Source organism: Phocoena sinus, chromosome 19 (assembly GCF_008692025.1).
Source record: "Phocoena sinus isolate mPhoSin1 chromosome 19, mPhoSin1.pri, whole genome shotgun sequence".
Classification (NCBI taxonomy): domain Eukaryota; kingdom Metazoa; phylum Chordata; class Mammalia; order Artiodactyla; family Phocoenidae; genus Phocoena; species Phocoena sinus.
Window position 1 is genome coordinate 22,312,491 of NC_045781.1, and position 24,134 is coordinate 22,336,624.

At 39.0% G+C, this 24,134-nt stretch overlaps 1 protein-coding gene across 3 annotated transcripts in view; it reads right to left on the minus strand.

The window, feature by feature from the left end:
- The window catches only part of VPS35 (VPS35 retromer complex component), a 41,824-nt gene that overhangs the window by 9,045 nt on the left and 8,645 nt on the right, over positions 1-24,134 (minus strand). Inside the window, exons 2-10 of one of the 3 annotated variants that reach the window (XM_032613960.1) lie at positions 16,353-16,451; positions 14,932-15,028; positions 13,696-13,819; positions 13,025-13,207; positions 11,222-11,435; positions 10,271-10,354; positions 3,592-3,701; positions 834-930; positions 578-726 (exon numbers count right to left, since the gene is read on the minus strand). In XM_032613960.1, coding sequence (XP_032469851.1) covers positions 578-726; positions 834-930; positions 3,592-3,701; positions 10,271-10,354; positions 11,222-11,435; positions 13,025-13,207; positions 13,696-13,819; positions 14,932-15,028; positions 16,353-16,451 — 1,157 coding nt within the window. Of the gene's footprint in view, positions 1-577; positions 727-833; positions 931-3,591; positions 3,702-10,270; positions 10,355-11,221; positions 11,436-13,024; positions 13,208-13,695; positions 13,820-14,931; positions 15,029-16,352; positions 16,452-24,134 lie in introns of those variants that run through there. The other 2 variants (XM_032613961.1, XM_032613962.1) reach the window with 2 other exon arrangements.

A 24,134-nucleotide genomic window follows, 5' to 3' on the forward strand; every position in this document is an offset into this window, starting at 1 on the left:
ATGGGACAGTAAGAGGACTGCTGGGAAAACATAAAGGGATCAGAACTGCCCACAGTGGCCACTAGAGGATGCAACAGGTCTAGGACAGCATAGTTGAAGAAGATGCAAGTAGACAACAGAATATTATACTATCCTTGATGGTATCAAAATCAAAGCTCAAAATAGAGAAAAATTTAAACCAATTAATTTCCACACCTTAAATACATACATGCCTCCCTAATTCTTTCACATCTTACTTATCTGTAGGAAACCACTTCTCATGGAAATACTGCTTGATATAAATAGTTTCCTTACCAGTTTAAAAACTAACTCACCCATATATACAAAGGGGTCTGAACTGGAGACACTGGTCCCTGAAGACTGCTATGATCTATGAGTGCCACTACTTGATCAATGTACACAGCCAAGCAGTTGGTTGCCACTTTCTGCCCTGATTAGTACCAAGCATGTCGATCTAACAAATACTTAAAACAAGATGAATGCTAACATTTCAAAAAGGAATTGCAAAAGAAAAATAAATCTGGGACAAAAAAGTGCTTTACAAAGGTTTTTACAAAAATGTTTAACTTTGACTTACTGTTCAAGGTTGAGCTTATTAAATATCTCCACTGTTGTTTCTAGAACTTTATCAACATAGTCCACACGATCAGGATAACACTTCATAGCGAGATTAATGAGAGAGACTTGTAAAGATACAACGTCCTCCGAAGGCATGTCTTGTCTCGACTGGAATGTTCAGAAAAACCATGGAATTTATTTTAAACAATTAGAAGAGGAACTACCACCTGAGAAGTTTGAAAGTTTTGAGAACTTAGGAACAAAGCCATACAAACCTGTATTACTGTAGCCACCTGCTGTGAAAATATGTCAAAAAGTTTAATATCTGTTGGAATTCCAGGTCCATCTTCACGGTGAGCAAATAAAGCTAATCTAAAAAAGAAAATAATCTTTATTTAAAAGGATATAGGGATCTGGGTAGTGGGATCATGGATGACATTTTATTCTTTATGCTGTTCTGTATTTTCTCCAAGTGTATTTCTCCTAGAACCTTTCTCCTAAAGAGATTTTTAAGAAGGACAGGGAACGTAGCTGACCATTCCCTCAATTCATTTTTAATGAAACAGTTTTACCAATGATGCCTTATTTCACTGTATTCTTACTTTATACCATACACAACAAATTTTCGACAGGCCAATTCTGCCAAATTAATTAAGTAGATATGGATAGAAATGTATTAAAGGTGATAAACGTATTCAACAGCCATGATTATAAAAAATAACCTTTTAAACATAAAAAGCGCCTAGACTCTTTTAAGACACTGCATTTTTACTACTGAAAAGTTTAAAACACAACTAATTCTAAAAGTAGTAAAGTTAACTTTTTACCACATCTTAAACTATACAAAATAACGTCTGTTCCATTATCACTAAGTGTTTATCATGGTTACAACTAGACGCACATTTTGTTATGCACAGAAGAACCACTACTGACAGAAACGGTTAAGTGACAATACACCCAACATAGGAAAATCCAGTTATTAGCTTCCATTAAGAGTATGCCCAAATAGAGGACTTTACTGGTGGTGCAGTGGTAAAGAATCCACTTAACAGTGCAGGGAATGCGGGTGGGATCCCTGGTTGGGGAACTAAGATCCCAAATGCTGCGGGGGAATTAAGCCTCCAGGCCACAACTACTGAACTCACACACCTCAACCAGAGAGCCTGTGTGCCGCAAACTACAGAGCACATGCGCCTTGGAGCCCACATGCCACAACGAGAGAAAACCCGTGTACCACAACTAGAAAGAAGCCTGCATGCCACAACTACAGAGAGAAAACCCGCATACCACAACTAGAAAGAAGCCTGAGTGCCACAACAAAAGATCCCGCATGCCTCAATGAAAATCCCACATGCCACAACTAACACATAGTGCAGGCAAAAAATAAAATAAATTAATAAAAAAAGAGAAATGTTTAAAAAAAAAAAAAAAAAGAGCATGGCCAAGTAACTTATAATTCTTTTTTTTTTTTTTTTTTTTTTTTTTCCGGTATGCGGGCCTCTCACTGTTGTGGCCTCTCCCGTTGCGGAGCACAGGCTCCGGACGCACAGGCTCAGCGGCCATGGCTCACGGGCCCAGCCGCTCTGCGGCATGTGGGATCTTCCCGGACCGGGGCACGAACCCGTGTCCGCTGCATCGGCAGGCGGACTCTCAACCACTGCGCCACCAGGGAAGCCCAGTAACTTATAATTCTTAATGTCCAGGACTGACAAGATAATTTGAAGAATTCTGCTATATAAATTCTCAGACTTTAAAACTAATAACTTAGATATTTAAAATATAATAAAAAGTATTTGCAGAAATAAATCTACCCTTGGGTTTCTGGTTTCATAATGTCAATGAGTGTATGCTCACAAGCAGGACACATACTATGTACTAGCACCCAGCATGCACTCATTAAAGCTATTATTGAAGGCCAAGTTTTATACTTTTAACGAAGACCAAAGGCTAAAGAAGTCAAACTTAAAGAGGATTTACTAACATTTTTAATACTTGAAAATTCTTCTTTAAAAACATGTGATGATGCAGTGATTACCTGAACGTCCTTTTTTTTGGTTTTTTGCGGTACGAGGGCCTTCCACTGTTGTGGCCTCTCCCGTTGCGGAGCACAGGCTCCGGACGCACAGGCTCAGCGGCCATGGCTCACGGGCCCAGCCGCTGCGCGGCATGTGGGATCCTCCCGGACCGGGGCACGAACCCGTGTCCCCTGCATCGGCAGGCAGACTCTCAACCAGTGCGCCACCAGGGAAGCCCTACCTGAAGATTCTTAATCATCTATATTTATGGCTACTTGATAAAGAAGACTCCAGATCAAACTGGTTCCCACTGAAAGATAACTTTCTTTTTTTTATAATTAATTTATTTTTGGCTGTGTTGGGTCTTCATTGCTGCACGCGGGCTTTCTTTAGTTGCGGCGAGTGGGGGCTATTCTTCGTTGTGGTGTGCGGGCTTCTCATTGTGGTGGCTTCTCTTGTTGCGGAGCACGGGCTCCAGGCACGTGGGATTCAGTAGTTGTGGCACGTGGGCCCAGTAGTTGTGTCTCACAGGCTCTAGAGCACAGGCTCAGTAGTTGTGGTGCACAGGCTTAGTTGCTCCATGGCACGTGGGATCTTCCTGGACTAGTGACCAAACCTGTGTCCCCTGCATTGGCAGGTGGATTCTTAACCACTGTGCCACCAGGGAAGCCCAAGATACTTTCATCATGGTAAAAAACAAGTTTTGCTCTTCAGTGATCTTTGGAATTATAAAATTTGGATTTATGACTAACATCTTAGGTCTGTATAATGTCTTTAAATGCCAATTAAATGCATAGATTAAAATATATTACCTTCATGACCCCTGTACAATTAAGAGCTAAACTTATTTCATGCGTAAGCTAGACAAGCACTTAGTAAGTACTCAGACTTACAGAACTAGTGTAACTACATCAAAAATATTAATAAAGATGGAACAGAAAAAAAGAATTCACAAAAATGTTTTAAATTCATTATTCCCAAGTCGGAACATCTGCCCTCCAGTGTTGGAAATTCTTACCTATCAATTAAAGCAATGATTATGTTTTTCACATTTACATTTTGGTGTAACTCAGCACAGGCCCGAAGAAAAGGATTCAAAGTTTGAAGGTGGAATTCGTCAGGGAAAACCTGAAAATCAAATAATACTCAATTATTATTCAAACCAAATAGTAAAGATCAATTAGAAAAAGCATTTCACACAATATTCTGGACTTAGTATTTAAAGTTCATATTTGTGGGGGGAAAAAATCATTTTAATCTTATAAAACCAAATTCAAATACATCACTTTTAAGCCTCTCTAAACATAACCCCAGAAAGAAATATTCTATTAACCAAAGTACACCTACAATTTTTTTTCCAGGTTTATATTTATTTATTTAATGCTCCTGACAATTTTATAAGGATCTCTGTTAGTCCCATTTCAAGGTAAGAAAAATGAGACTCAGTAATGCCAAAAAATGACAAACCAAACTATCAAAATTTTAAGTTAAGGAAGAGATCAGTATTTTTCCTTTGCATCAGCTTCCAATATGGCCCATCTGGTAGTGTTAACAACTCTGTCTTTATTTTATTTCCCTTTTTTCTTTTTTTAATTGTGGTATAGTTGTTTTACACTGTTGTGTTAGTTTCCACTGTACAGCGAACTAAAGCTTCCTTTGCTATATAGCAGGTTCTTATTAGTTATCTATTTTATACACATTAGTGTATGTATGTCAGTCCCAATCTCCCAATTCATCCCACCACCACAACCCCACACCCCTGCTTCCCCCATTTAGTGTCCATACGTTTGTTCTCTGCATCTGTGTCTCCGTTTCTGCCTTGCAAACCAGTTCATCTGTACCATTTTTCTAGATTACACATATATGCATGAATAGACAATATTTGTTTTTCTCTTTCTGACTTACTTCATTCTGTATGACAGTCTCTAGGTCCATCCACGTCTCTACGAATGACCCAATTTCATTCCTTTGTACGGCTGAGTAATATTCCATTGTATATATGTACCACATCTTTATTCATTCGTCTGTCAATGGGAATTTAGGTTGCTTCCATGACCTGGCTATTGTAAATAGTGTGCAATGAACATTGGGGTGCATGTGTCTTTTTGAATTATGGTTTTCTCTGGGTATATGCCAGTAGTGGTATTGCTGGGTCATATGGTAATTCTATTTTTAGCTTTTTAAGGAACTTCCATACTGTTCTCCATAGTGGCTGTATCAATTTACATTCCCACCAACAGTGCAAGAGGGTTCCCTTTTCTCCACACCTTCTCCAGCACTTATTGTTTGTAGATTTTCTGATGATGGTCATTCTAACCAGTGTAAGGTGATACCTCATTGTGGTTTTGATTTGCATTTCTCTAATAATTAGTAATGTTGAGCAGCTTTTCATGTGCCTCTTGGCCATCTGTATGTCTTCTTTGGAGAAATGTCTATTTAGGTCTTCCATCCATTTTTTGATTGGGTTGTGTTTTTGATATTGAGCTGCACGAGCTGTTTATGTATTTGGGAGATTAATCCTTGTTTGCTGATTTCTTTGCAAATATATTCTCCCATTCCAAGGGTTGTCTTTTTGTCTTGTGTATAGTTTCCTTTGCTGTGCAAAAGCTGCTAAGTTTCATTAGGTCCCATTTGTTTATTTGTTTTCATTTCCATTACTCTAGGAGGTGGGTCAAAAAGGATCTTGCTGTGATTTATGTCAAAGAGTGTTCTTGTGTTTTCCTCTAAGAGTTTTATAGTGTCCAGTCCTACATTTAGATCTTTAATCCATTTTGAGTTTATTTTTGTGTATGGTGTTAGGAAGTGTTCTAATTTTATTCTTTTACATGTAGCTGTCCAGTATTCCCAGCACCACTTATTGAAGAGACTGTCTTTTCTCCATTGTATATTTTTGCCTCCTTTATCAAATATAAGGTGACCATATGTGCATGGGTTTATCTCTGGGCTTTCTGTCCTGTTCCATTGATTTTTTTGTTTTTGTGCCAGTACCAAATTGTCTTGACTACTGTAGCTTTGTAGTATAGTTGAAAGTCAGGGAGTCTCATTCCTTCAATTCCATTTTTTTTTTCTCAAGATTGTTTTGGCTATTTGGGGTCTTTTGTATATCCATACAAATTTTAAGTCTTTTTGTTCTAGTTCTGTAAAAAATGCCATTGGTAATTTGATAGGGGTTGCATTGAATCTGTAGATTGCTTTACGTAGTAGTCATTTTCACAATATTGATTCTTCCAATTCAAGAACATGTATATCTCTCCATCTGTTTGTGTCACCTTTGGTTTCTTTCATCAGTGTCTTATAGTCTTTTACCTCCTTAGGTAAGTTTATTCCTAGGTATTTTATTCTTTTTGTTGCAATGGTGAATGGGATTATTTCCTTAATTTCTTTTTCTGATCTTTTGTTGTTAGTGTATAGGAATGCAAGAGATTTCTGTGTATTAATTTTGTATCTGGCAACTTTACCAAATTCATTGATTACCTCTAGTAGTTTCCTGGTGGCATCTTTAGGATTTTCTACGTACAGTATCATGTCACCTGCAGAGACAGTTTAACCTTTTCCTTTCCAATTTGTATTCCTTTTCTTTTTCTTCTTGGATTGCCGTGTCTAGGACTTCCAAAACTATGTTGAATAACAGTGGCTAGAGTGGACATCCTTATATTGTTCCTGATCTTAGAGGAAATGCTTTCAGTTTTTCACCATTGAGAATGATGTTTGTTGTGGGTTTGTCATATATGGCCTTTATTATGTTGAGGTAGGTTCCCTCTATGCCCACCTTCTGAAGAGTTTTTATCATAAATGGGTGTTGACTTGTGTCAAAAGCTTTTGTGGCATCTATTGAGATAACCGTATCGTTTTTATCCTTCAATTTGTTAATATGGTGTGTCACATTGATTGATTTGCATATATTGTAGAATCCTTGCATCCCTGGGATAAATCCTAGTTGATCATGGTGTATGAGCCTTTTAATGTGTTACTGGATTCTGTTTGCTAGTATTTTGTTGAGGATTTTTGCATCTATATTCATCAGTGACATTGGTCTGTAATTTTCTTTTTCTGTAGTATTTTTGTCTGGTTTTGATATCAGGGTGAGGGTGGTCTTGTAGAATGAGTTTGGGAGTGTTCCTTCCTCTGCAATATTAAGAGTTTGAGAAGACTGGGTGTTAGTTCTTCTCTAAATGTTTGACAGAATTCACCTGTGAAGCCATATGGTCCTGAACTTCTGTTTGTTGGAAGATTTTAATCACAGTTTCAATTTCATTACTTGTGATTGGTCTGTTTATAATTTCTATTTCTTCCTGGTTCAGTCTTGGAAGGTTATATTTTTCTAAGAATTTGTCCATTTCTTCCAGGTTGTCTATTTTATTGGCATAGAGTTGCTTGTAGTAGTCTCTTACAATGCTTTATATTTCTGTGGTTTCCATTGTTAACTTCTCCTTTTCACTTCTAATTCTATTGATTTGAGTCCTCTCACTCTTTTTCATGATGAGCCTGGCTAAAGGTTTATCAATTTTGTTTATCTTCTCAAAGAACCAGCTTCTAGTTTTATAGATCTTTGTTATTGTTTTCGTTGTTTCTATTTCATTTATTTCTGCTCTGATCTTTATGATTTCTTTCCTTCTACTAACTTTGGGTTTTGTTTGTTCTTCTTTTTCTAGTTGCTTTAGGTGTAAGGTTAGATTATTTGAGAATTTTCTTGTTTCTTGAGGTGGGCTTGAATTGCTGTAAACTTCCCTCTTAGAACTCCTTTTGCTGTGTCCCATAGGTTTTGGATCACTGTGTTTTCATTGTCAGTTGTTTCTAAGTATTTTTAAATTTCTTCTTTGATTTCTTCAGTGATCTCTTGGTTATTTAGCAGTGCACTATTTAGCCTCCATGTGTTTGTGTGCTTTATAGGTTTTTTTTTCCTGTAATTGATTTCTAATCTCATAGCGTTGTGGTCAGTAAAGATACTTGATACAATTTCAGTTTTCTTAAATTTCCCAAGGCTTGATTTTTGACCCAAGATGTGATCTATTCTGGAGAACGTTCCTTGTGTACTTGAGACAAAAGTCTATTCTTCCACTTTTGGGTAGAATGTCCTATAAAAATCAATTAAGTCTATCTGGTCTATTGTGTCATTTAAAGCTTGTGTTTATTATTTATTTTCTGTCTGGATGATCTCTCTATTGGTGTAAGTGAGGTGTTAAAGTCCACCAGTATTACTGTGTTACTGTTGATTTCCGCTTTTATCACTGTTAGCATTTGCCTTATGTATTGAGGTACTCCTATGTTAGGTGCATAAATATTTATAATTGTTATGTTTTCTTCTTGGATTGATCCTTTGATCATTAACGTAGTATCCTTCCTTATCTCTTGTAACAGTCTTTATTTTTAAATCTATCTTATCTGATATGAGTATTGCTACTCCAGTTTCTTTTGATTTCCATTTGCATGGAATATCTTTTTCGATCCCCTCCTTTCTGTCTGTATATGTCCCTAGGTCTGAAGTGGGTCTCTTGTAGACAGCATATATAAGGGTCTTGTTTTTGTATCCAGTCAGCCAGTCTGTGTCTTATGGTTGCAGCATTTAACCCATTTACATTTAAGGTAACTATCGATATGTATGTTCCTATTACCATTTTCTTAATTGTTTTGGGTTTGTTTTTGTAGGTCCTTTTCTACTCTTGTGTTTCCCACTTAGAGAAGTTTCTTTAGCATTTATTGTAGAGCTGGTTTGGTGGTGCTGAGTTCTCTTAGCTTTTGCTTGTTTGTAAAGCTTTTGATTTCTCCATCAAATCTGAATGACATCCTTGCTGGGTAGAGTATTCTGTGTTGTAGGTTCTTCCCTTTCATCACTTTAAATATATCATGCCATTCCCTTCTGGCTTGCAGAGTTTCTGCTGAGAAATCAGCTGTTAACTTTATGGGAGTTCCCTTGTATGTTATTTGTCATTTTTCCCTTGTTGCTTTTAATAATTTTTCTTTGTCTTTATCTTTGTCAATTTGATTACTATGCGTCTCAACGTGTTTCTCCTTGGGTTTATCTTGCCTGGGACTCTCTGTGCTTCCTGGACTTGGGTGGCTATTTTCTTTCCCATGTTAGGGAAGCTTTCGACTACAATCTCTTCAAATATTTTCTTGGGTCCTTTCTTTCTCTCTTCTCCTTCTGGGACTCCTATAATGCCAATGTTGGTGCGTTGAATGTTGTCCCAGAGGTCTCTTAGGCTGTCTTCATTTCTTTTCATTCTTTTTTCTTTATTCTCTGTCACCGCAATGATTTCTACCATTCCTTCTTCCAGGTCACTTACCCATTCTTCTTTGCCTCAGTTATTCTGCTATTGATTTCTTCTAGTGTATTTTTCATTTCAGTTATTGTATTGTTCATCTGTTTGTTTGTTCATTAATTCTTCTATGTATTTGTTAAACATTTCTTGCATCTTCTCAATCTTTTCCTCCACTCTTTTTCCGAGGTCCTGGATCATCTTCAGTATCATTATTCGGAATTCTTTTTCTGGAAGGTTGCCTATCTCCACTTCATTTAGTTGTTTTTCCAGGGTTTTATCCTGTTCCTTCATCTGGGACATAGTCCTCTGCCTTTTCATTTTGTCTATCTTTCTGTGATTGTGGTTTTCATTCAGCAGGCTGCAAGCCTGTAGTTCTTCTTGCTTCTGCTGGTGGATGAGGCTAAGAGGCTTGTGCAAGCTTCCTGTTGGGAGGGACTAATGGTGGGTAAAGCTGGGTGTTGCTCTGGTAGGCAGAACTCAGGAAAAGTTTAATATGCTTGTCTGCTGATGGGTGAGGCTGAGTTCCCTCCCTGTTGGTTGTTTTGCCTGAGGCAATCCAACACTGGAGCCTACAAGGCTCTTTGGTGGGGCTAATGGCGGACTCTGGGAGGACTCACACCAAGAAGTAACTCCCAGAACTTCTGCTGCCAGTGTCCTTGTCCCCGCAGTGAGCCACAGCCGCCCCCTCCCTCTGTAGGAGACCTTCCAACACTATCAGGTAGGTCTGGTTCAGTCTCCTGTGGTGTCTGCTCCTTCCCCCTTGGTCCTGGTGCACACACTACTTTGTGTGTGCCCTCCGAGAGTACAGTCTCTGTTCCCCCCATTCCTGTCAGTCCTGCAATCAAACCCCACTGGCCTTCAAAGTCTGATTCTCTGGGGATTTCTCCTCACTTTGGCAGACCCCCAGGTTGGGAAGCCTGAGGCGGGGCTCAGAACCTTCACTCCAGTGGGTGGACTTTTGAGGTATAATTGTTCTCCAGTTTGTGAGTCGCCCACCCAGTGGTTACGGGATTGATTTTATCATGATTGTGCCCCTCCTACTGTCTCATTGCAGCAGGAGTCTTTGGATGTGGGGTATATTTTTTGGTGAGTTCCAGTGGCTTCCTGTCAATGATCGTTCAGCAGTGAGTTGTGATTCTGGTGCTATCGCAAAAGGGAGTGAGCGCAAGCCCTTCTACTCTGCCATCTTGAACCAATTCAAAAGTACAGCTACAATTAAACTAAAACTAACGATACCTAGAAAACTTGGATGTTAATCTTTTCTACATTTTTGGGAGAAAAAGACGTCAATATAAAGACCAAGTTGTTACATTAATAGGAGAAAGGGATTTATTCAGGAAACCTTAATTTCTCTTCAATCAAGATTTTTTTCCAAAACAATGAAAATTAATGAAATATAAAATGAGTTCTTTAATACCCTGAAATGTTCTCACTTACCTGAATAATACACTCCATGAGATATTCTTGAGCCAAAGCATCCCTGCAATTCACAACTTGCTCCAATATGCCAGTCAAAACAATCTGAAAAGAGAAAAAAAAATTTTTAGGAGTTAAAAAATTATTTTCAAAATCCTAAGTAATTCCTCTAATAACACATTTGAGCTATTAGTTTAAAAGTCATATTTTAGATTTTTCTGACATATATATCATTTCTAGACTAAACTTTGAAATTTTACAGAATTTTTAAATAAAAAATTCTGGGTTTCTATTTCATAAAAGCCAAAGTCCATGTCATCAGTTTTTTTTCTTTTATGGTTTGTCCTTTTTGTGTCCTAGGAAAGCTTTATGTAATTCAAGGTTACAAAGATTTCCTTCGTGTTTTCTTCTAAAAGTTTCATAGTTGCAAATTTCACACTTATGACTTTGATCATTTTTTTTTTAGTTTCTCTACATGAAAATGGGTTGCAGTTTAGAGGCTTTGTTTGCATACAGATGTCCAATTGTTGCAGAATCACTTGTTGAAAGGTTGCCTTTGCACCCTTATCAACAATAGTTGATTATATACATGTAGGTCTGTTCTGGATCATCTCTTCTAGGGGTCAGCAAACCTAGTTTAATGCCCATTTTTGTAAATTGTTTCCACATTGTATTTCCCTGCTTTTGCACTACATTGGCAGAATTTAGTAGCTGCAAACTATATGACTTACAAAACCAATAGTTAAAATATACTAAATCTCAATTTAAAGAAAATTGGTATTTTGATAACATTGAGTCTTCTAATCCACAAGCACAGACTCAAAATATATATCTTTTAGTTTATTTAAGTCTTCTTTGATTGTCAATGGTTTTCAGTGTAATATTATTTTTAAAAATATTTCAATTTAAAAAATCAGACTTCAATTTACATCTCACGACATAAGAAAAGATGAGAAGTAAAAAGATATAAACCTGTTTATAACGTTCCACGTTTACACCTTCCAACTGACTGAGGCGCACCAAATTTGTTCCCACTAAAATCCTTAGTTCTTGTCTTTCTCGTTCTCTTTTTTCTCTATCTCGGCTATGTCCCTGATGCTGCATTCGAACCCAGAGCTTGTTCATTTCTGCAAAGTTGAGTAGTACAAAATCCATGGAATCACTGATATCACCAGTTGTTTCTTCACTGCAAAGAAATGGAAAAATCTTTATATACAGTATTTAAATTATAGGAAAAATTACTACTATTCCTCTTCTTTGTGCATTTCCTTCTTACCTCTTTAATACACCAAATGCTTTATGAAAGACACTTTAAACCTCACTGGCTCAGTGCTCAATTTCAAAGGGAACAGACTCAAGAGAAAAAAACATCAGGGAGAGGACACAGTTCAAGTGTAAAGGGACAAAACGCTTCCCCCACCACTCCCTTTCCTGGGCCAACTAAACTTGTTCTTGGAATTGTATTCCATTAATTCAAAAGGCCTAAAAAAGTTGACACTTACAAGTGTCACTGTTATCTCATCATTTTATTGTTGAATATTTTATGTTTTCAATTGGAGTATAAGCTTTGTAAGCTCTGCAAGGGAAGATACCAAGTATTTCCTCCTTATTTTTACATCTCCTAAGAAGGTGAACTTAGGAGTTTTCAAAATTTTTTGCTTATTGCCTAATTAAATGCTCAAAACTGAGTCAAATCATAATAAAGCAAATAACCTCACCATCTTCTCTACACCATTAAATTTTTGTCTTTTCTAAACCATTTAAACTTTTTGTCTTGTGCATTGGTTAAATTTTTATTAAAGTTTTTCTTTTGAAAAGGAAATGATGCAGATATACTAAAAACCACTAAAATATACACATTAGAAATAAATGAATAAACTTTAGAAAAAGGGAATTAAGTTCCTCAATCAAGGGAACGTGTCTCATGAATAGTTCACCCAGTTGGATGAGACCACAGCAGGCTGACCATCTACCCTTTTTGTGGGATAAAAGCACAATGGACTCGGATGCTGGAATACTGCTCACATAAGAGATAGGGCTCTCTCTGAATGGCTTTTTGCTTTCTGTTTTGGAGTTAGTATCTAATTTGTGTGCACAGATAATTGAAATCACTAATACTCTGGGGTAACTAGAAGTTGACAAATTATAAAAACTGACAGACATTCAAGAAACAATATGAAAACTGGCTAGCTCATAGAAAAAGTTAAGCATATTTCATTATTTTATCACAAATACCATTTTCAAAATGTAACTCATTTAAAAAGTCACATTTTCAAAGAATATCTGATGGAATGAAAAAAATGCTCTCAATTATGTTACATGAAAAAAGCAGGTACTAATAATCCACACATAATTTTCATAACAGTACATTTTGTATCACATCACATATACTGAGGAGTTCTGTGTCTCAAAGGAAATCTATACACAAAATGCTACCAGTGGGGATTCCCTGGTGGCACAGTGGTTGAGAGTCCGCCTGCCGATGCAGGGGACATGGGTTCGTGGCCCGGTCCCACATGCCGCGGAGCGGCTGGGCCCGTGAGCCATGGCTGCTGAGCCTGTGCGTCCAGAGCCTGTGCTCCGCAACGGGAGAGGCCACAACAGTGAGAAGCCCGCGTACCACAAAAAAAAAAAGAAGAAAAAAAATGCTACCAGTGGCTGACTCTGGGCAGGAAAATTATTGATATTTATTTTCTTCTATATACTCTTCTATACTTTTTGTATGTTTTACAACAAAAAAATACTACAATTAAATCACGAAAGAAAAGCACTTACTCTGTTGGCTCTCCTTCATCAGGTAAGATGTTTCTGGTACACTGAAGTAGATAATTTCGAAGAAATAGACCTCTCAAGGGGTGCTGCACACCTCGGCACATTTCTACCAAATCTTTCAGAATATCTTTCCTGGATTGAGGAAATGACTTGACATATACAACTCCAACTGTGATCAACAGATAACTAGAAGAATTATGAGGCAACATTAGATTAGAAATATAAAATACTCAAGTCAAGAATTTGATTATATTCAAACATAGCATATACAAACATTAAAAAAACAAGACAGGGAGCAGGTTTTCTCCTGCACAATGAAGAAAATATCGTTTGATTTAAAATATAACTGTTTACTGACACCCCTCCATTTTTATATATATATCATCACCTTTAAACATATTAGGTCTCTTATAATTGTCATTATATTAATTTTTCTAGTAGTCAAGAAATTAAACAAAATATGTCCATTTTTCCTATTTCCAAAGTTCCTCAATAATCTATAAAAAGTAAAACTAATTATACTCTAAAACCTTAATCACTGTCGGAATGTTAACCTCTATTCGTTAAGAAATTAAATAACCTTAAACTTGGTTTAAAAAAGCTGCTGATTTTAAAGGATATAACATAAAGTGGGAAATGCAGATATAAAAGCCCTCACAGTCTTAATAACTTACAGCCTTGGGATAATGTTTCCAGCATACTGTACAAGTTCATAGAGATCTGCCACTTTTCTTCCTTTAGCAAACTCATCTGTCAGGTAAACTTCCAAGTAGTGCAGTTCATCAGAAATAGCCATATCTTTTAATTATCATTAAGGATTCAAAGCTAAGTCAACCTAAGCAATACTCTGCAACTTGTTGGAGTCATTAAATTATTGGGCAAATTTCTGTTTTTCTTTTTTTTGATATTGCCATTTCTTTATTTAATTTATTTTTTTATTTTTTGGCCACACCATGCAGCTTGTGGGATCTTAGTTCCCCAACAAGGGACTGAAACTGGGCCATGGCAGTGAAAAACTAGAATCGTAATCACTAGGCCACCAGGGAACTACTGTATTGGGCAAATTTCTTAAATGTTAGTCATGTATGAGAGCATTTTTAAATTAAGTAAAGAGAGAATTCTTCTGGGCTTTCCCTACTTTAAAATGAGGGTTTTAAAAGATGTCTGGTAAAGCAAGGCAACAAAAACAAGATTGCCTGTCAGACTACTAAAGGGTTTTGAAATGGCAAAGCATTGATTTCCTTTCCATATCAGAGTCCTGCATTACAAAATCTTAGCATTAAAGAACCAACTGCCTAGGGACTTCTCTGGTGGCGCAGTAGTTAAGAATCCACCTGCCAAAACAGGGGACACAGGTTTGAGCCCTGGTCCGGGAAGATCCCACATGCCGCGGAGGAACTAAGCCTGTGTGCCACAACTACTGAGCCTGTGCTCTAGAGCCTGCGAGCCACAACTACTGAGCCAGTGTGCTACAACTACTGAAGCCCGCAAGCCTAGAGCCTGTGCTATGCAACAAGAGAAGCCACTGCAATGAGAAGCCTGCGCACCGCAACGAAGAGTAGCCCCCGCTCACCGCAAATAAAGTCCGCGCACAGCAACGAAGACCCAGCACGGCCCAAAACAAATTAAAAAACAAACAAGCAAAAAGAACTAATTGTCTAATACTTTCAATAACCTTCATGAGAGTCTGAAAATTGAGATGTAACAACAACCCACTTGAAATTTACGCATAGAAAAAGGGTTTCTGATACTAAGTTTTTCTTTTTCTCACTGAGCACATTTGCATGGAGGAGTACTATTTGGTTAAGACAATAACACAACTTCAGAAAAACTTAAGGAACAAACAAAATATGGCCTTATCGAGAAAAAAGTATGATCAAAATGTTCATTCTTCAACATTCAAAAGATACAAAGTTCATAGTAGCTCTTTGGTGATAACATAGAAGTCCGAAGTTCACCAAGCATATTAGAAGCATGTTTCAGAGCATCCATAAGCTTGTTTTTGTCCTACAGAAATACCAAGAGAATTGGTGAGAATGCTTAATTTAAATAAACATTTAACTTGGTTATATAAACTCTTTCACCAAGGATCTGTTACACGGTTTTATAAGTATACAGCACCTAAAGTATTTTAATCGCATAAAAATCAAGTTTAGTTTCACCCTGCCTTCTGTTTACTGAAAAGAATAAGAAACATAGCTCCTCACCAGGGCTGCAAAGCTTAGCAAATCTAATTTATCTAGGGCTGCAAGCTTCCTGGCAATAACTCGTCTTTACAACCCCTAGCAACACTGAAACTGTAACTCCACCAATTCATATTTTACCTGCAATAAAGAAAACTGGCATACTGATCCTTTTGAAGCAAGATACTATTCTGACAATGGTTTGGTCATAGGTTAAATACTCTTCAGAGATGTCTGGAATGACTACTCCTTTAATTATGCTTTCCTCCTCACAATGTCCATGTGGCCCACTTAACACATAAATGCAGACAATTCCTTTAGATACAGGAAACACTATTCATACACAGAAAGAGACAGAAGCAAGCAATAGCAAGCTCCATGCTCACCCATTTTCTCCATTCCAAGAGTTTTGTTTTTACAAATTGGTTTGAGAGAAAAGCAATACAGTAGATACAATTGGTTAAAAGAGCATATTACTAAGCTTTAGAAACTCTAAGACACTTTACAAAGGCAAGATATTATTATCATCATCAACACAGCAACTTACAACTTGAAGTACCAGCCTTTTTGGTTCCATTTCTTAAATTTTAATCCAGAGAATTTATAGTTTCTACACAGATAATCTCCTACCCTTTCAGAATATGAAAATATATAAATAGGTCTGATTTTTAAGGTAGTTCCTGAAAAAAATGTATCTATTCAGGACAGAAATAAAATCCTTCAAGATAGGGGGGGAAAGCTGAATAATTCAAGTTGAAAGCATTTAAATCCACTTGTTCAACCAATATTTATCAAGCAAGTACTGTCAAGTACTGTCAAGTACTCCTCAGTTCTGAGGTACAGAACTAATGAGGCTAGTAATTCAGGTGAGATAGGGTATGGTGATAATATAGTGACATGTAAATAGGAGTCAGGATCTCTTGTCCTCATGGAGCTTACATTCTGGTAGGGAAGACAGACAATCTCAAAACATAAATATAATGGTAAGTAAATATTTCAATAGGGCTATCTGTTGAAACTGCTCCAAGCAGTGCTTGAGGGAAGTGGGACTGAAGATTAGATTTACCAGAAGCAGTAGTGCTATACAACTTTAGAGAACACTGCATATGTGTTCTTAGGAATACACAGACTGCAATTGTCCTTCTTACCAGGCATCTCTTCATCTGGAATGACTGGACCTTCACAGCCTGTATGGCTTCATCCAAGAGCTTTTCCTGCTCATCCTGAGGTGACTGCTGTGTTGTAGGCTGAAAAATTTTTTTAGAAACCTCCCATTAATGTCTCATTAGCACTCTCTTCTAGTAAATCTGTTCTTTCTATATTTCCCACCATACTTTATATTTCCAAGGCTTTCATATAAGACTCATTCCAGTTCTACATGTCAAACTAATTTATCAATTTTTGACAACTGAACAGAGAGCTGTGCCATCACTGAAGTTAACAGCGTAAGACTGCTGAAGGAGAAAAGTAATATGTACAGAGAATTTCTTCTTCTCAGAAACTGACTCAACATTCCTGTAGCAGGTTGGCTTCAAAGAAATATAAGGTGGTAGTTTATCTATGTTTATCTGCCTATGTTCTGCTAATACACTCTGAATTCAACTGGAACATAACCAATCTGTGGTGGTAAGTATAGTCTAACCCAAATCTCTAAAAGCCTCTCATCTGCATCTTAGTCTATTCTTAGGCAGACCAAGGAACTAGTTCATGAGAACACTTATCCCCTTAGGTAATATATAACGAGGGACTAAACAGCTTAGAAATAAAATAGCTAAAATTATTGTCAGTGAGCTGCAGTAGAACACCATAAAGAGTACTCTCCTCAAGAACCTACCTTATCATTTCAAATATGGAGATCTACAGTTATAATGAACGAAATACATCTATATAGTCTTCTCTTTGCCATCAGAAAAATCTGCTTGCAAGATGAATTAGATCCACCTGTCAAGCAGTGTTAACCACTCCACCCCTTATGTTGTATAAACACTGTGTTACACCTCTACTACAGCAGGTATCACATTATAATTATAAATGATGGCCATTTTTACATCCTTGGGACCCAACACATTGCCTGACACATAATGGATGCTTCATAAATGTTCACTGTATGAATGAATAAGCTGGTTTTAGATTATGTTTTTAATAAAAAATGACTAAAAGACCAACAGATGAGTGGATAAACAAATTGTGTTATATACATATAAGGAATATTACTCAATCATAAGGAGTGAAGTATTGATACATGCTACGTGAACTAACCTAGAAAACATTATGCTAAGTGAAAGAAACCAGACACGGAAGACCACATATTATATGACTCCACTGATACGAAATACAGGCATACCTCAGAGATACTGCATGTTCAGTTCCAGACCACAGCAATAAAGCAAATATTGCAATAAAGTGAGTCACACAAACTTTTTGGTTTCATAGCGTGTACAAAAGTTATGTTTACACTGTACTGTAGTCTATTAAGTGTGCAATAGCATTATGTCTAAGTAAACAATGTATATACCTTAATTTAAAAATAACTTATTGGGGCTTCCCTGGTGGCGCAGTGGTTGAGAGTCTGCCTGCCGATGCAGGGGACACGGGTTCATGCCCCGGTCCGGGAAGATCCCACATGCCACGGAGCGGCTAGGCCTGTGAGCCATGGCCGCTGAGCCTGCACACCTGGAGCCTGTGCTCCGCAACAGGAGAGGCCACAACAGTGAGAGGCCCACACACCGAAAAACAAAAACTTATTGCTAAAAACTGCTACCCATCATCTGAGCCTTCAGTCATTTTCTTTATGCTGGTGGAGGGTCTTACATTGATGTTGATGCTACTGACTGATCAGGGTGAAGGCTGGGGTGGCCGTGGCAACTGCTTAAAATAAGACAACAATGAAGTCTGCCTCAGCGACTGGCTCTTCCTTTCATGAATGATTTCTCGGTAGCATGTAATGCTGTTTGATACCATTTTACCCATAGTAGAACTTCTTTCAAAATTGGAGTTAGTTCTTTCAAACCCTGCCCTGCTTTATCAACTAAGTTTATGTAATATTCTAATTCCTTTATTGTCATTTCAACAATCTTCACAGTATCTTCGCCAGGAGTAGATTCCATCTCCAGAAACCACTTTCTTTATTCATCTCCTCATCTGTTAGTTTGATCATGATATTACAGCAATTCAGGCACATCTTCAGGCTCTACTTCTAATTCTAGTTTTCTTGCTATTTCTACCACATCTTCAGTTACTTCCTCCACTGAAGTCTTAAACCAGTCAAGGTCATCCATGAGGATTAGAATCAACTTCCTCCAAACTCCTGTGTATGTTGATATTTTGACCTCTTCCCATGAATCACAAATATTCTTAATGGCTTTACTTTATCCAGATCCATCAAAGGAATCACTAACTATGGCAGCTATAGCCTTATGAAATATATTTCTTAAATAACAAGACTTGAAATTCAAAATAACTCCTTGATCTGTCGGCTACAGAATGGATGTTGTGTTAGCTGGCATGAAAACAGTATTAATCTCACTGTACATCTCCATCAGAGCTCTTGGGTGACCAGGTGCATTGTCAATGAGCATTAATATTTTGGAAGGAATCCTTTTTTCCTGAGCACTAGGTCTCAACAGTGAGCTTAAAACATTAAGTAAATTATGTTGTAAACTGATGTGCTGTCATCCAAGCTTTGTTTTTCCATTTATGGGCACAGGCCCATAATTCACAAGGACCCTAGGATTTTAGGAACGGTAAATGAGCATCAGCTTCAACTTAAAGCCATCAGCTGCATTAGCCCCTAACAAGAGGGTCAGCCTGTTCTTGAAGCCAGACGTTGACTTCTCCTCTCTAGCTGTGAGAGTTTTGTCTACATTGAAAATCTGTTGTTTAGTGTAGCCACCATCATTCATTGTCTTATCTAGACCTTCTGGATAACTTATTACAGCTTCTACATCACCATTTGCAGCTTCACCTTGCATTTTTATGGTACAGAAATGGCTTCTTTCCATGAACCAACCTCTGCGAGCTTCAAACTTTTCTTCTGCAGCTTCCTTAACCTCTCTAAGCCTTCAAAGAACTGAAGAGAGGGCCTTGCTATGGATTAGGCTTTGGCTTAAGGAAATGTGGTGGCTGGTCTGATCATCTATCCAGACCACTAAAACTTTCTGCGTATCAACCATAAGGCTGTTGTGCCTTCTTATCATTCATGTGTTCACTGGAGTAGGACTTTTAATTTCCTTCAAGAACTTTTCCTTTCCATTCCCAGCTTGGCTAACTGGTGCAAGAGGCTGAGCTTTTGACATGCCTTCCTCACAGAGCTTAATCATTTCTAGCTTTTGATTTACAGTGAGAACGTGCAACCCTTCCTTTCACTTGAACACTTAGAGGCCACTGTAGGGCTATTAATTGGCCTAATTTCAATATTGTTATATCTCAGGGAATAGGGAGGCTCAAGGAGAGGGAGAGTAACGGGGAACAGCCAGTCGGGGGGCAGTCAGAATACACACATTTATCAATTAAGTTTGCCCATTCATATAGGCACAGTTTGTGTCACCCCACAACAATTACAATTGTAATATCAAAGATCACTAATCACCAGAACAAATATAATAATGAAAAAGTTTGAAATATTCCAAGAATTACCAAAATGTGACACAAAGTAAGCAAATGCTGTTGGAGAAATGGCGCCAAAAGACCTTCTAGCTGCAGGGTTGCCACAAACCTTCAATTTGTTAAAAAAAAAAAAAAAAATGCAGTAAAGCAAAAGCACAATAAAACGAAGTAAGCTTGCATCCAGAATAGGTAAATCATCCACAGAAACAAAAAGCAGACTGGTGGTTACCAGGAGGGAGAGTGGATGAGTAACTGCTTAATGAGTACAGGGTTTCCTTTTCGGGTGATAAAAATGCTTTGAAACTAGACAGAGATGGTAGTCATACAACACTGTTAATGTACGAAATGTCACTGAATTGTTTGCTTTAAAATGGTCAATTTTATGTAAATTCTACCTTAATAAAAAAGAAAAATGACTAGAGATAGAATGCCTCTTACACAATGAACTAGGAAGATGGAAGGCAAGCACTTACTTATAAACATGAAAGTTAAATCTGGTCTGCTCCATTATCAAAGACAATCAAAACAACACTTAATTTCGAGATTAACAAAAAGCACATAAAACCCACTTCTGAACTAGAATCATTCATAAAAATAGAATACTTTCTTGGTCTAATTTTGGAAAGAGGAAAGAAATTAATTAAATAATAAGCAATGCCAAGCATCTCTCTATCTTTTCCTGTGGCAAACTCTAGTAAACTGAGTTTCCCTGTGACCATACTTCTTCATAAACATATATAAATTTCAGAGAAAAAGTTATGTATCTTTTAAACTGAACACTAATTTATACAACAGAACTATTAGTGTAAAATGCTGGCAAGGAGAACATCAGCATTTAAGGATTCTGACTTCATGAAATTCACTGTTCATCACGGTCTAGCCATCTGAAAACTTCAGGAAGACCAAGCTATGGTTTGGGTTTTCTGGCTCTAAACTCTGGATGCAATAGATTTAACAATTATTAGAATCAATGGATTTCACTAGATTCAGATGGCCAACTTAGAGATAAATCAGGAAATTTTTATAATTTTTAGTGTGGTTAAAACATATATAACATAAAATTTGCCATTTTAACCATTTTTAAGTGTGCGGTTCGGTAGCATTAAGCACATTTACATCGTTTTACAGCAACTGCCACCATCTATTTCCAGAACTTTTTCACCTTTCCAAAAGGAAATTCTGTGCCCATTAAATAGTAACTCCCCATCCGCCGACTTGCACTCCAGGCAACCACCACTTAACTTTTTTTCTCTAGGAGTTTGACTTCTCTCTAGGAGTTTAATCTCATATAAGTGGAATAATACAATATTGCCCTTTTGCGTCCAGCTTATTTCACTTGGCATAATATCTTCAAGGCTCATCCATGCTGTAGCATATGTCAAAATTTCCTTCTTTTTAAGGCTAAATACTTCATCATGTGTATATACCATTCTGTTTATCTGTTCGTCTGTTGATAGATATTTGGGTTGCTTCTACCTTTTGGCTATTGTGTATAATTATATAGCAAATAAAACTGTGGTTATAAACAGATTACAAGCAGTGGGGTGCTGGGAAGATGGCAGAAGAGTAAGACGCGGAGATTACCTTCCTCCCCACAGATACACCAGAAATACATCTACAAGTGGAACAACTCCTACAGAACACCTACTGAATGCTGGCAGAAGACCTCAGACCTCCCAAAAGGCAAGAAACTCCCCAAGTACCTGGGTAGGGCGAAAGAAAAATAAGAAAAAGCAGAGACAAAAGAATAGGAATGGCACCTGCACCAGTGGGAGGGAGCTGTGAAGGAGGAAAGGTTTCCACACACTAGGAAGCCCCTTCATGGGCAGAGACTGCGGGTGGTGGAGGGGGAAAGCTTCGGGGCCGCGGAGGAGAGCATAGCAACAGGGGTGCGGAGGGCAAAGCAGAGAGATTCCCGCACAGAGGATCGGTGCCAACCAGCACTCACCAGCCCGAGAGGCTTGTCTGCTCACCCGCCGGGGAAAGCAGGCCTGCAAGCTGAGGCTCGGGCTTCGGTCGGAGCGCAGGGAGAGGACTGGGGTTGGCGGCTTGAACACAGCCTGAAGGGGTTAGTGCACCACGGCTAGCCGGGAGGGAGTCCGGGGAAAAGTCTGCACCTGCCGAAGAGGCAAGAGACTTTTTCTTCCCTCTTTGTTTCCTGGTGCGCGAGGAGAAGGGTTTAAGAGCGCTGCTTAAAGGAACTCCAGAGACAGGCGCGAGCCGCGGCTAAAAGCACGAACCCCAGAGACGGCGAGCCGCAGCTAAAAGCGTGGACCCCAGAGATGGGCGTGAGCCGCGGCTAAAAGCGCAGACCCCAGAGACGGGCGCGAGCCACGGCTAAAAGCGCGGACCCCAGAGACGGGCGCAAGCTGCAGCTAAAAGCACGGACCCCAGAGACGGGCGGGAGACGCTAAGGCTGCTGCTGCCGCCACCAAGGGGCCTGTGTGTGAGCACAGGTCACTGTCCACACCACTCTTCCGGGGAGCCTGTGCAGCCCGTCACTGCCAGGTTCCCGGGATCCAGGGACAACTTCCCAGGGAGAACGCACAGCGGGCCTCAGGCTGGTGCAACGTCACACCGGCCTCTGCCACCGCAGGCCCGCCCCGCACGCTGTGCCCCTCCCTCCCTCCAGCCTGAGTGCGCCAGAGCCCACGAATCAGCGGCTCCTTTAACCCCGTCCTGTCTCAGCAAAAAACAGACGCCCTCCAGCGACCTACACGCAGAGGCGGGGCCAAATCCAAAGCTGAGCCCCTGTGAGCTGTGAGAACAAAGAGAAAGGGAAATCTCTCCCAGCAGCCTCAGAAACAGCGGATTAAAGCTCCACAATAAACGTGATGTACCCTGCATCTGTGGAATACATGAATAGACAACAAATCATCCCAAATTGAGGAGGTGGACTTCGAAGCAAGATCTATGATTTTTTCCCCTTTTCCTCTTTTTGTGAATGTGTATGTGTATGCTTCTTTGTGAAATCTTGTCTGTATAGCTTTGCTTCCACCATTTGTCCTAGGGTTCTATCCATCCATTGTTTTGGTTTTTTTTTATTTTTTTCTTAATAATTAATTTTAATAACTCTATTATACTTTACCTTCTTTCTTTCCTTCCTTCCTTCCTTCCTTCCTTCCCTCCTTTAGACAACGAATCATCCCAAATTGAGGAGGTGGACTTTGAGAGCAAGATTCATGACTTTTTCCCCTTTACCTCTTTTTGTGAGGGTGTATGTGTATGCTTCTGTGTAAGATTTTGTCTGTATAGCTTTGGTTCCACCATTTGTCCTAAGATTCTATCCGTCCCCCCTTTTTTTTCTAAATAATTATTTTTTAACTCAATAACTTTATTATACTTTATTTTACTTTACTGTATCTTCTTTCTGTCTTTTTTCCTTCCTTCCTTCCTTCCTTCCCTCCTCCCTCCCTCCCTCCCTCCATTTCTTTCCTTCTTTTCTTCTTTCTTCCTTCCTTCCTTCCCTCCTTTCTTTCTTTCTTTCTTCCTACTTCTACTAATTCTCTCTACTTTTTCTCCCTTTTATTCTGAGCCGTGTGGATGAAAGGCTCTTGCTGCTCCTGCCAGGAGTCAGGGCTCTGCCTCTGAAGTGGGAGAGCCAACTTCAGGACACTGGTCAACAAGAGACCTCCCAGCACCACATAATATCAAACAGCGAAAATCTCCAAGAGACCTCCATCTTAACACCAGCACCCAGCTTCACTCAACGACCAGCAAGCTACAGTGCTGGACAACCTATGCCAAACAACTAGCAAAACAGGAACACAACCCCACCCATTACCAGAGAGGCTGCCTAAAATCATAATAAGTCCACAGACACCCCAAAACACACCACCAGATGTGGACCTGCCCACTAGAGAGACAAGATCCAACCTTATCCACCACAACACAGGCACTAATCCCCTCCACCAGGAAGCCTACACAACCCACTGAACCAACCTTAGCCACTGGAGACAGACATCAAAAACAACAGGAACAGGCTTCCCTGGTGGCGCAGTGGTTGAGAGTCTGCCTGCCGATGCAGGGGACACGCGTTCGTGCCCCAGTCCGGGAGGATCCCACATGCCGTGGAGCGGCTGGGCCCGTGAGCCATGGCTGCTGAGCCTGCGCGTCCAGAGCCTGTGCTCCACACCGGGAGAGGCCACAGCAGTGAGACGCCCGCGTACCGCAAAAAAAAAAAAAAAAAAACAACAGGAACTACGAAACTGCAGCCTGAAAAAAGAACCCAAACACAGTAAGATAAGCAAAAAGAGAAGACAGAAAAACACACAGCAGATGAAGGAGCAAGATAAAAATGCAGCAGACCTAACAAATGAAGAGGA